General features: G+C 45.9%; 1 protein-coding gene across 3 annotated transcripts; it reads left to right on the forward strand.

The window, feature by feature from the left end:
* Positions 1-6,494: 6,494 nt before the first annotated feature.
* Positions 6,495-9,402, forward strand: LOC122367735. Of its 3 annotated transcripts, XR_006254111.1 has the most exons (3): positions 6,495-6,983; positions 8,122-9,216; positions 9,300-9,402. XR_006254111.1 is itself a non-coding variant. In XM_043341091.1 (2 exons), the coding sequence occupies exons 1-2, from the start codon at positions 6,807-6,809 to the stop codon at positions 9,163-9,165; spliced, it is 1,221 nt and encodes a 406-aa protein (XP_043197026.1). In that variant the 5' UTR covers positions 6,496-6,806; the 3' UTR covers positions 9,166-9,402. The 3 variants fall into 3 exon arrangements, 2 of the variants coding, with proteins under 2 accessions (XP_043197026.1, XP_043197027.1); XM_043341091.1 differs by having other exon boundaries at positions 6,496-6,983; positions 8,122-9,402; XM_043341092.1 differs by lacking the exon at positions 6,495-6,983 and adding an exon at positions 7,003-7,095 and having other exon boundaries at positions 8,122-9,402.
* Positions 9,403-13,487: the final 4,085 nt, after the last annotated feature.

Genomic DNA, 13,487 nt, shown 5'->3' on the forward strand with positions numbered 1-13,487 from the left:
TCCTAAGAAACTGGTGAGAAGCGTAGTTTTGAGAAGGCTCATTTTGCAACTACGTGCACCATATGGTAAAATAAATACCACACTTAGGCCGGAATGATTTCTTGAGGACCTCGGTCGTTGTTGATATTCCGCCCGAGGCCGAAGGCCGAGGGTGGAAAATCAAACAACGACCTCTGTCCTCAAGAAATCATTTACCGGCCCCGTGTGGTATTTTATATTACTGTATGCCTGGCCTATTCAAATACATTAGCCTGAGGGGTGTGGTAATAACTGGTGTAAGCAAAGTGACCACGGCCAAAAATGCATTACCAAGTCAACATTTTGGGATGGCCTCGTTCAAAAAACCGCTAAGAGCTTCGGTCTAGACAATTGTTTTATCATTGGCATACAGTAAAATACATACCAAACTCGGCCGGTGATGAATTGTCAAGACCTCAGTCCTTACTGATTTTTGAACTCGGCCTTCGGCCTCGTTCAAAAATTCAGTTAGGAATGGACCTCGGTCTTGAAAATTTATTTACACCGGCCTTGTTCAGTATTATATATTACCTATCATTTATTAAATGGCGTGAATTGTCAAAAAAGGTGGGCATAACGCTTCATAACTGAAAGGATGGGGTAATTGGGTACCTGTTGCCGTTTTAGCCTTTTTGTTCATCCCATTCGGCATTGCTTTTTTTAACATTAGGTCGACCGTCGAACCCAGTCGTTCCAGCATTGGTGAAGACCCTCACCTGCATTGCTCAAGATTGGTGAAGGATCCTTCACCAATCTAAAACTTTGGTGAAAGGTATCCTTCACCAAAGAGATACGTTGCTACACCTATGCTGCTGCTGTTTTCGTGCTATAAGGCCACAAGTTGGCTTATACACGATAATCTGGGAGGTACTCCACTCAAACACGTGGCCACGTGGCACGTGCCGGACCTGAGACAGCTTCACCGTTCACGCCACGTAATGACCCATCGATGTAGCCATCAGCATGTAAAAGATGATCCCGGCCGGTGTCACCGTTGATGAACAGTGGACGGCTAAACTCGAAAAACGAGAAAATTTAGGGAAATTTCACCTTTCTAATATATAATTTCCCTAGAATTCTTAATTTTTCATTTTACAAAAAATCCGAGATAGCAGTTTTCTAGCACCGTTCATTTTGTGTCTATACCCGTATTCAGATCGACTCTATCATAAAAACTGACGGCCTGACGGCTATTTCCCCCATTCCTTGCATTTCACAATGTTGGTGTATTTAAGAACAAAAATTGATCCCGTGCCGCGGCACGTGCAATAGCACGTACGCCACGTGACCACTGGTGCGACAAGCTGGACTCATCTGCTCACCGGCTGCACTGATTTGGTGTCGCTAGGTGGAGTGGTTTCGGAGCCATAGACCCCCAGTTGGCCAATGTCGGATTTTCCCGGAGGTTACCCCATCAAACACGTTTGCACGTGGCACGTGCTTTTCAATCGCCCCATATCTGACCCATACCATGTGGTAGCCGACACCCCGGGGCACAACATATTGGAACTTTTTCAAAATCTAACGTGGAATTTTTTTGCAAAATCGATTTGAAAATAATTTTTTGAAATCGCCATAGGCTCAGCATGGGGTAACTGTCCTTAACGATTACCCAAAATTTTGTTAATTATATTTTAAATAATTACCATCATGAGGTGGGGTCCCGGCCCGAGATTCGACCCTAAAAATATAATTCATTTCTAACGTGGAGTTTTTGCGCAAATCGCATTTTAAATTTTTCCCCATGTTAACCCTATGGGAAAATGCACGTGCCGATTACCCCAAAACGGGTTAATTATATTTCAAGCGACCGATGCCAGCTGGTAGCTCCCCGATACGGGACCAAACGCTGAAAATGGCAAGAAAATCTATCGAGCCGTTTTCGCGGGGATCAAAATGACCAAAATCGCGGCAGAAACGCTAAACACCCCCCTAGAGAGGTAGCTCAGGTTGGGATTTTCAATAGAAAATCACAATTCTAAAGAATAGTGATTGTCTAATTGAAAAGTCCCAACCTTCGGATAGGCCCGGGCAGCGCTTGTCGAACAGCACTGCGGATCCGAAGGTTGGGACTTTAATTGTGAAAAACCGCCCGCCCGCCGCCAAACGCAAACACCGCAAAACGCACGCCTAAAACGCAAACGCAAACTTCGCAAAAAAAAAAACAATCGCCCGCCCGCCGAAAACCGCAGAAAAAACGCAAAAAACGCCGCAAAAAAGCCCGTCCGCCGCAAAACGCAAACACCGAAAAAAAACGCAAACACCGCCGCCTCAAAAAACGCCCGCATCGCCCGCCGCCAACGGCGAAACGGCGCAAAAAAACGGCCGCCCGCCGCAAACCGCAACAACGCAAATAACGCCCGGCCGCCGGCAACCGCAAAACGCCGCAAAAAACGGCCGCCCGCCGCAAACCACAAAAAACGCCGCAAAAAACGGCCGCCCGCCGCAAACCGCAACAACGCCGCAAAAAAAACGGCCGCCCGCCGCAAACCGCAAAACGCCGCAAAAAAACGGCCGCCCACCGCAAACCGCCGCTGAAACGGCCGTCCGCCGCCAAACGCAAACACCGCAAAAACACCCGCATCGCCCGCCCGCCCGCCGCCAAACACAAAAACCGCAAAAAACGCAAACACCGCCGCAAAAAACGCCCGCAACGCCCGCACGCCCGCCGCCAACCGCAAAACGCCGCAAAGAACGGCCGCCCGCCGCCAAACGCAAACACCGCCAAAAACGCAAAAACGGCCGCCCGCCGTCAAACGCAAACACCGAAGAAACGCAAACACCGCCGCAAAAAAAGCGCCCGCCGTAGGCAAAACGCAAACACTGACGCATTAAGACAAATATGGCGCCCTGCGGCAAATGTGGTGCATTCATATCTGCCGTTTAAGCAGCCATCCCTTAATTACAGCGCATCCTAATCGTCCAATGTTCGACAAAGTTACGCACATTCTGCGCTTTGCGGCAAAAATGGCGCTTTGAGACAAACGTGGCGCACTGCAACAAACATGGCGCATTCGTTCATGTCGCTTAACAATTCATCCATCCACCAAATTTGAACCCAATCGGACCATATTTGAGAAAGTTATGGACGTTTGAATATTTCACGATAAAATATCTCCGCAAAGGAGGAGCCCAGCTGAACACGTGTGCCACGTGACCACTGGTGATGAAAGCAGGACCTGTCCCCTCACCGACTGACCCAATTTAGTGTTCTTGGCTGGTTCTGTTTCCACGTTATACGGCCACCAGTTGGACAAAACACCATTATGTTGGAGGTACTCGGCTCAAACACGTGGCCACGTGGCACGTGCCAGACCTTTGACAGCTTAACGGCTCACGCCACGTCATGACCAATATAAGTGGCCATCGGCATGTAAAAGATGACCCCGGCCGGTGTCACCGTCTCTGAAGAGTGGACGGCTAAACTTGAAAAACGGGAAAATTTAGGGAAATTTCACCTTTCTAATATATAATTTCCCTAGAATTTTAAATTTTTCATTTTACAAAAAATCCGAGATAGCAGTTTTCTAGCACCGTTCATTCTCTGTCTATACCCGTTTTCAGATCGACTCTATCATAAAAACTGACGGCCTGACGGCTATTTCCCCCATTCCTTGCATTTCACAATGCGAGTGTATTTAAGAATAAAAATTGACCCCGTGCCACGGCACGTGCAATAGCACGTGCGCCACATGACCACCAGTGCTACAAGCTGGACTCATCTGCTCACCGGCTGCACTGATTTGGTGTCGCTAGATGAAGTCGTTTCCACGCCATAGGACCCCCAGTTGGTCAATGTCGGATTTTCCCGGAGGTTACCCCATCAAACACGTTTGCACGTGGCACGTGCTTTTCAATCGCCCCATATCTGACCCATACCACGTGGTAGCCGACACCCCGGGGCACAACATATTGGAACATTTTCAAAATCTAACGTGGAAATTTTTGGCAAAATCGATTTGAAAATAATTTTTCGAATTCGCCATAGGCTCAACATGGGGTAACTATCCGTCCCGATTACCCCAAGGAAGTATAATTATATTTTAAACGGCATCCACCGGCAGGTGGAGTCCCGACCCGAGAACCCATCCTAAAAAAAAAATCCATTTCTAACGTGGAGTTTTTGCGCAAATCGCATTTTAAATTTTTCCCCATGTTAACCTTATGGGAAAATGCACGTGCCGATTACCCCAAAACAGGTTAATTATATTTCAAGCGACCGATGCCAGCCGGTAGCTCCCCCATAGGGGACCAAACGCTGAAAATGGCAAGAAATTCTACCGTGCCGTTTTTGCGGGAGTCAAAATGTCCCAAATCGCGGCAGAAACGCTAAACACCCCCCTAGAGAGGTAGCTCAGGTTGGGATTTTCAATAGAAAATCACAATTCTAAAGAATAGTGATTGTTCTTAATTGAAAAGTCCCAACCTTCGGATAGGCCCGGGCAGCGCTTATCGAACAGCACTGCGGATCCGAAGGTTGGGACTTTAATTGTGAAAAACCGCCCGCCCGCCGCAAAACGCAAACACCGCAAAACGCGCAAAACGCACGCCCAAAACGCCAACGCAAATGCCGCAAAAAAAAAAAAATCGCCCGCCCGCCGAAAACCGCAGAAAAAAAAACTCAAAAAACGCCGCAAAAAATCAAACCGCCCGCATCGCACGCCAAAAAAACGCCCGTCCGCCGCAAAACGCGAACACCGCAAAAAACGCAAACACCGCCGCCGCAAAAAAACGCCCGCTGCCAACCGCAAAACGCCGCAAAAAACGGCCGCCCGCCGCTAACCGCAAAACGCCGCAAAAAACGGCCGTCCGCCGCTAACCGCAAAACGCCGCAAAAAACGGCCGCCCGCCGGCAACCGCAAAACGCTGCAAAAAACGGCCGCCCGCCGCCAACCGCAAAACGCCGCAAAAAACGGCCGCCCGCCGGCAATCGCTTAACGCCGCAAACCGCAAAACGCCGCCCGCCTCAAACCGCCGCAAAAAACGGCCGCCCGCCGCAAACCGCCGCCCGCCGCCAAACACAAACAACGCAAAAAACGCAAATACCGCCGCAGAAAAACGCCCGCCCGCCGCCAAACGCAAAACGTCGCAAAAACAGCCGCCCGCCGCGAAACTCAAACACCAAAAAAAAAAAAAAAAACGGAAAAACGCCCGCCCGCCACCAAACGCAAACACCGAAAAAAACGCAAACGCCGCCGCAAAAAACACACGCCGTCCGCAAAACGCAAACACTGACCTATTAAGACAAATATGGCGCCGTTCGGCAAGTATGATGCATTCATTTCTGCCGTTTAAGCAGCCACCCTCAATCAAAGCGCATCCTCGGATTTTCCACGAGGTTCCCCCATCAAACACGTTTCCACGTGGCACGTGCTTTTCAATCGCCCCATATCTGACCCACACCATGTGGTAGCCGTATAAAAATGTCTTATTGTATTGCCCGGCAACGGTCTGTCCTGGCACGTGCCATAATTTTGGATAGGTATATCCTGTATGCTATTTTCGTGTAGTAACGAATACAACAAACACTAAGAATAGCTTGAGATAGCGGGATACGTTTAGTGAGATGGTTGCGTGCGAAAGTTATTTTTAACAACAGTTAGCTGCTAGAAACGTGCTGGGTATCAACAATTATCAAGCGTCAAGAAGTCTCATTATAAAGCGCAATACAAGTCGTACATTTATGATCGTATGATACGTTCTGCATTGATCTTATAACCACTTTTCAAACTGACAAAATAGAAACTAAAAAAGTAATTATGCAGCGAACTCTGTGAAGTTCATTCGACGTCAGGCAACCATCTCTCCGGGGGCGCCACGAGGAGGCATCCCACAGTGTGGCATATCGGCAAACACAGATCTGCTGTAGCAGGTGAATATTATTGACCCTGCCGATGGCATTGGCAGCAATAGCCGATATTCCCACTGTCCACCCCCATAAATTTTGCCTGTGGCAATACAAGCCACTCCATTCATCATGAATGGTTTACCTTATTGTTTAACATCAAAACTTATAATGGGACGGCTACTCAGGACGAGTCAGCACCACCTAGCCTTACGTAACATACATTGCTTTTTTGCGAATAGTTGATGAATGCGTCTATAGCTTCAATTTAAAATTGGACGTCATTTACCCCAAGAAAAACTTTTAAAAGAATATTACTCAATTAGATAGTGACAAATAGTTGTGGAACTACTTCAAATTTGGCGAAAAGTTTGCTGAATGGATGCCAATGAGATAGGTCATTAGAACGCTTCTTTGAGTTTCAGATTTAGACATTGCAGCCACTAAAAACGGTTATATCGGGGATCAGAACCCAAACGGAGCTAGGAATCTGATGATGCAACTCGCTTTTGTACCTTCCTTGACGTAATTACACTTAGTTTGCATAATACGTTCGTGGAACTGGTTAAGATAAACTTATAGGGCTGTTAAGTGTGACGTCACGGTTCCAACAGCTGACTGCGCTAATGCTGTAGAGATAGGGGATTATCTAGAAAGGTGTATTGTGGCGATTCAAAAATTGTCCGACCCTGATTTGGAATTTCTTTGGAAACTTAGATGGATGAATAACATTTCTGAAATTGATTTGCTTCAAGTTTCATCGAAATTTGGCTGAAAAAGCCCAAAGAAATGTGAGGCTACTAAATTCACAATGGTGTTAGCATTTGTGGCGCATATGTGACATTTGGTGAAAACCACGTGAAAACAATAGTACGTTACGGACATTTGCACGTTTCTGGGCTGCAGGCTGTGTTTGACGTGTTTGGGCATGGTGTGAGCTATCATGGCCTTCGTTAGTGTTGCAGCCATAGGTGATTTTTTTCAAACTATGTCCAGTGTGATTGAGAAGGGTGAAAGAGCATTGGATGGTGGCAAAATCCGATCCATTGCCCTGCAGGATGGCAAATACATTGTGGCTTCTGTTGAGGCCAGCATGAAGAAAAGGACCTATGATGTTCAAGTGAGTATTTCTTCATGCTTGTGATAGGCATTTCAAGTACTTTATGAAATCTGCCTTCATGAAATCGTGGCATGAATGTGGGAACAAAATTGCAATTGCAATTGAGAATGAGGTGAATGTGGCAAAAGTATTGAGTGAACATGACCAAATAAAAGAAACATTTCATTATATATTTTCATTCGAGTCTACATAGGTACTCCATAGTTCTTTATATTATCCCCATGTGACAGGCATCTTGCATTATTTTACCTTAGCAAAAGCTGAATAGGAAAAATGAGATGCCACGGTAGCAGACGTAGCACGAGCTGCCATATGCCCCAGAATGCATTTTGCTAACCAAATCAAAACACCTAACCAAAGATACGTAACCTGACCTACAATCTACTTCCTACAACCTACAACCTTGAACCTACCACCTTCAACCTATGATATCTCACATGGCAGCTCGTGCTATGTCTGCCCTACCAGTACCGAGGCCACTTGGTATTGTTTGTGGAGGACCTGACCTCCTCCAGCCCGGAGTGTAGTTGATGTTAGCTTGGTTTTAAATTTAAGTGTATAGTAAAATGATAGATCAATTGATCTACGTAGCAAGTGTGCGGCAGACTTGTGTGGCATCCTGTGCAACCATGGACATTTAGTGGAATTAAATGGATAGGAGGGTTTATAAGTTGAAATGGAAATGGCAATTTGGTTTAGGCGATGTATCTAATCTTCAGTCTCACTTCATTCAAGATCACTCAAAGAAATTTGCTTTCAAATTTCAGTTATTTTTGTTTACTTTTATTAAAGCATCCCCAGATATACAGCATATACTTTTAAAAAGCAATCCCTTTTTGCTAAAATCTAACATCAAGTCATTGTCCAAAACATTTATGTTTTGTAATATCAACTATGATTATAATGCATATTTGGAAGGTTCTATGAATATAAACAGCTGCAATCAATTGTGCTCATTTTGTGAACTTATTTTCATGATAAACATTTCACTTGAGTGAAACGTCCACTTTGATATTAATTGAATATGGTTTGAACTAATGTGTTAGAAAAATATCATGCAGGTATTTAATAAAAATCTGAATAAGGCTTGCTGATTACCTGCTGCAAAGGTGTAAATTGTTGTTATTCTGTGTTTCAGGTCACTGTCGAGAACAAGAAGCCAGTGGATGGAAGCTGCACATGCCCAAATGGTCAGCATCGGTGCTCCCACATGGCTGCCATCCTTCTGTATGCACAGAAGAACTGGTCGCAGACTGATCGGCAGTGTCAATGGAACCGAGGATCCAGCAACGCGACAATGTTGAAAGCAAAGGAGATGTTCCCCCAGGAAGACAGTTCTTTGCTGGTGAGCTCTGTCAAAGAGGACCAACTGGCATGGCTGTATGACCAGGTGAGGGAGCAGCCATGTGGGCTGGCATGGCTGTTGGCTCCAGAGTCTCAGCCTTCCCCAGAAGAGAAGGTACCAAACATCGACAGCATCCTAACTAGTGCTGAGTTTCATGCATCAGCTGACAAGTCCCACTTCCTTTTAGCAATGCTGTCTCTTTCAAAGGAAGAGATTGCAGAGGTGCAGAGGGTGACCAGTGGTCAGGTCAAAAACCCCAAGTGGTTTGTTGCTAGAAAGGGAAGGCTGACATCGAGCAACTTCGGCCTCGTCTTGAAGGCAATTGCCAGAGGAAGATACCCAAAGTCACTATTCAAAAGGCTCCTTGGTGGCTATGACCCATCCGGCAGTGCAGCTGTAAAATGGGGACGAACCCACGAAGCAGCTGCAAAGCGAGCGTATGAAAATCGCACTGGAAAAAAGGTGGAAGAGAATGGGATTTTTCTCTCTGAAGATGGTATGCTTGGGGCCTCTCCAGATGGTGTAGTGGGGGATACACTCCTAGAGGTGAAGTGTCCGTGGACACACAGGTGTCGAACGATCCAGGAAGCCGTGCAAGCAGATGGAAAGTTTTTCTTGGACGAAAACCTGAATCTTAAAGAAGATCACGATTACTTCCACCAGGTACAGGGCCAGATGTGGTTAAGTGGCTTCACCAAGTGTGACTTTGTTGTCTGGACGACTCGTGACTTACACATCGTTACCATCGCCAGAAGCGATTCATGGACTGTAAACCTAGAACTCCTAAAACAGTTCTATAGGGTCCACATGGTGCCGAGCATCATCGGGTCCGCTTAACCCGCAGGGCTCATGCCTGCTGGGCGATATGAGATTTGCCACTGTGATGTAATGTGTACAGGTGCGCGCCAGGCTGGTTGTCGTGTTTCACTTTCAAACGTCAAACTGTGTGTAATGTACAGGTGCGTAAGTAAATGTGTGTCACTGTACAGGTGCGCGCCAGGCTGGTTGTCGTGTTTCACTTTCAAACGTCAAACTGTGTGTAAATAATGCAAATAATAAACATACATGTTTGTGGACAGTTTTATTGACAAGTAAATGTCGCGTACCACAGCGCACAGCTGAAACAATTTCCAGATTATCATACTTCCATGACAGCTATAACTCAAGAAGTGTTTCATCAGACAGTGAAGACATATCAAACAGTTCGCAAACCAGTTTAGGACAAAATGCACAGTTTCCCGCGATAGTACTCCGGGCGTTGGTGAGAAAAACACAGACAATGCTATTGACTTACTTCAATTGATAACTACGCAAACGTTGCATCTAACAGGGTGATACCACTAATAACGCGCAGTTTGCTACCCGGCTTAAGAGGACATGTTGCTAAGTTTCTCGTGGCTTATGATAGGGCTCTGGGCGGTGGTGAGGAAGGCACAGACACGAACTATATTGTCTATCATATTCCTATACTGGTGGGGTATGCCATCTAAAATGGTGTAATACTTCAGCCGCTGAATCGCGCGCTCAACGTGCACGCGGGCTTCGGCAACTTCCCTGTTGTGCATCACCTCTTGCTTGGTGAACTGAGGCTGAAATAGATACGCAGGTGTGTTGACGGTGACGCCATCAGGTACAATGTCCTTGATAGGAAAACCTTTGTCAGCCAGGATGAGGTCGCCTGTGGTTAGCTGCTCCAACAGGCCGCTAGTCTCCACGATGTGCTTGTCAGAGGCATTGCCGCCGTAAACGTCACTGACAAAGTTCACAGTGCCATTGGGTGCCACCCCAACCATGACCTTGAAGGTGTTGGCAGCTTTGTAAGCACTGTAGGTGCTTGAGCGGCCCTCACAGCTATCAGGTCGCTGAATCCTAATTTCTGTGCAATCAAGTGTCGTCCTGCAGTGCCTGAACTTCCTGAACGATGCTGGCATAGATTGAGAATTCTTTTCTCTACTAGGCATACCCTTCCCAAAAATAGGCTTGAACAGAGCCTCAGCGAAGATGGACACAAATGTCCTGAAGACATTTGTAACGGTGGCTACACTCTTGTTAAATCTCACGCTTAGATCTGTGTGCCCAAAGTTGTGTCGCAGTTTCATCAACACCAGGAGAATTTGGTCCTCTAATGTCATCGTTGTGACCTTGAAGGTGTGGTATGTAAAATCACACATGCTCACATATGTGACTAGAGTTTCAAACATTGCTCTGCTCAAACTAGTATAGTAAGTTACTAGCTGTTCGCTATGGCTAATCTGGTTGTAGCAGAACCTCTGCTGCTGATAAGCTGCTGCAGTTTCAAGTCGTTTGATATGCTGTTTGAGAAGCTCGTTCTCGGCAGACAACATGGCCTCACTATGCACAGGTGGTCCAAGGACAGCATCTTCCATTTCCACAGCTGCATCTTGTCTTCTGTTTCCAGGAGAAGAGTGATGGGGTCTGGTATCATCAGGCAAGTTGATCCGCTTCCCTTCATTCCATGGAAACCTCACTGGACCTGCTTTTTTGCCATTAGGGAAGTGCCACGAACAGATCCTTGTGTGTTCGGTAGGGGTGAAGTTCTCCCTCCTGCAACAGAAAAAAGGGATTACATGATGATTTAGATTAGGCATGCATGATTAGGATGACGCAAGTTACAAGCCCTTCAAGTAGAAAATATCCACAAAAACAGGTTCATGCGATTGTTTCTGAAATGAAGCTTGCCAGTTTATTAATAATTTTCAATTTGAATGTTACAAAATGTAAATGTTTCAATGTTCATATCCAAAACATACAACAGACTTGGTAAATATATTTGTGCTATGACTACTGTTACTGCTATTTATGGAGTACCTACGCACCATGCACAAGTGATTGACGATCAAGGCTCTGAGTTAACCTTGTGAATCATTCCGTAATGATGCCAAAAATAAATATTTATCATTATCTGATATTATATACTCTATAGCTTTTATAGAAATAGTTAACAATAATTTGATGTTTTTATTAAAAGGTAAGATGCCATATTTCCCTTGCACGATTTATGGAAAAGATTTATGATGGGATTTATGAAAGCTTGACATGTAAAATATGCTGATTCTCAAAATTCTTACTAACCTTATCGCACGAATGTAGCGTTGACGGATCAGTTTGTTGCTGGGAAACCTGTAGAACGCATATTTGTTTTTGTCCCCTGACCGGTTCGTACAGCCTGGGACACAGCAATTCACCATCTCGATGTTCAAAGCTTAAAACAAGCGTGCGTCTTGTGATAGCTGACCTGAGGTCTGAGAAACACAGTAGGTATATCTAATTAATAACCCACTCCAATTCACTACCTATTCACAGCTAGTACATTTGCCCATTGGTGCCCGTGTTATAAACGTAATGGCGCAATGTCTTACCTGCGCCAAAATCGCACAAGTTTTTTTAATTTAGCAGCCGTGCAAAAAAATCATGTTTTTTGTGCAAATCAATGAATATAAATGCATTTAAGTCGACCAAAATGACAACTTAATACCATTTCCATTATTGAAACATGACATAACATCGGTAAACGTCCCCAAATTCTTGCATTTTAGTTATGAATCGTTTGGCCTATCTCTACAACATTAGCGCAGTCAGCTGTTGGAACCGTGACGTCATCACTTAACAGCCCTATATTACTGACACGTTTATATTGGGGGATCAAAAGCCGAACGGAGATAACAGTCTGATGCAGCTGGTCATTGTACGTTTCTTGACGTAATTAGGATTAGCTTTCAAAAGAAATGGAACTGGTTCAAGTGTACATTTTTGCCCAAAGTCCAAGATATTGACGTCCCAAAACCTGTCATAACCAACAAAATTAACTAAGGAAGAAATGAGGTACATGCATTCTCAAATAGACCATGCGAGCACACATGCAGTACATGCAAGCACGTAAGTTTTTTTTTATTTTTTGAGGGTGGCATGCAAGCACGGAAGTTTTTTTTTGTGGAAAATGGCATGTGACTCAGGGCTGCGGAGTCGATGGATTTTCGGCGACTCTGACTCCGACTCCGACTTTCAAAAACCAACTCCGACCCCGACTCCGACTCCGCGCAGAACTGTCGACTCCGACCGACTCCAACTCCCGACTCCGACTCCGCAGCACTGCCAGGACAGCGGAGTCGATTGATTTTCGGTGACTCCAACTCCGACTCCAGATCCGGTTTCCAAAATCAACTCCGACTCCGACTCGACTCCGGGCAGATCTGTCGACTCCGACTCCGACTCCGCAGCCCTGCGAAGCACCAGGGCTGCGGAGTCGATGGATTTTCGGCGACTCTGACTCCGACTCTCAAAAACCAACTCCAACCCCGACTCCGACTCCGCGCAGAACTGTCGACTCCGACCGACTCCAACTCCCGACTCCGACTCCGCAGCACTGCCAGGACAGCGGAGTCGATTGATTTTCGGTGACTCCAACTCCGACTCCAGATCCGGTTTCAAAAATCGACTCAGACTCCGACTCGACTCAGGGCAGATCTGTCGACTCCGACTCCGACTCCGTAGCCCTGCCGGAAGCACACATGCAATCGTACACGCAAGCACATATATATTTTAAAAAATGAATTTAAGGTGGCATGCAAGCACACATGCAAGACATGCAAGCACGGAAAGTTTTTTTTTTTTGTTTTTTTTTTTGTTTTTAATGGAAAATGACATGCAAGCACAAATGCAATCTCTGAGTGTTGGAATTGGAATAGATTGCTTCATGTCGTTTCGTTTTTAGCCTACCTAAGGTTCAGTAAACCCCTCATTGGTTAATTAAGGCTACAGGGTGGGGAATAGCAGTCTCCAGGCAGAGCTTATGTTACCTCTCCACTAACCACCTACCTATGTCGGCGCCACCAGCAAGGACTCGGCGAACCAAGTCTCGCCCGGATCACCAGCTATGTTACGAGCTAACGCAGCTCCCACGCCTGGACAAGGTTCCCTAAGCTCACGCCTTGAAGACTGCTATGGGACGGAGAATAATGAGCGGGGACAGGGCAGCCTGCCAGACTCGACACCTACTTACTTAATTTTGCTGTTGTAATACCATCCTGCCTAAGCGAACCGGAATCGACGCATGCCTACCTAGTTGCAATTGTCTAATAGGTTCCTAACTATGATGCATATTGACCAGCTGTGTGTACACCGTGAGCGTTATTGACGGC

This window comes from Amphibalanus amphitrite, unplaced genomic scaffold (assembly GCF_019059575.1).
Source record: "Amphibalanus amphitrite isolate SeventyFive unplaced genomic scaffold, NRLGWU_Aamphi_draft 000893F_arrow, whole genome shotgun sequence".
Taxonomy (NCBI): domain Eukaryota; kingdom Metazoa; phylum Arthropoda; class Thecostraca; order Balanomorpha; family Balanidae; genus Amphibalanus; species Amphibalanus amphitrite.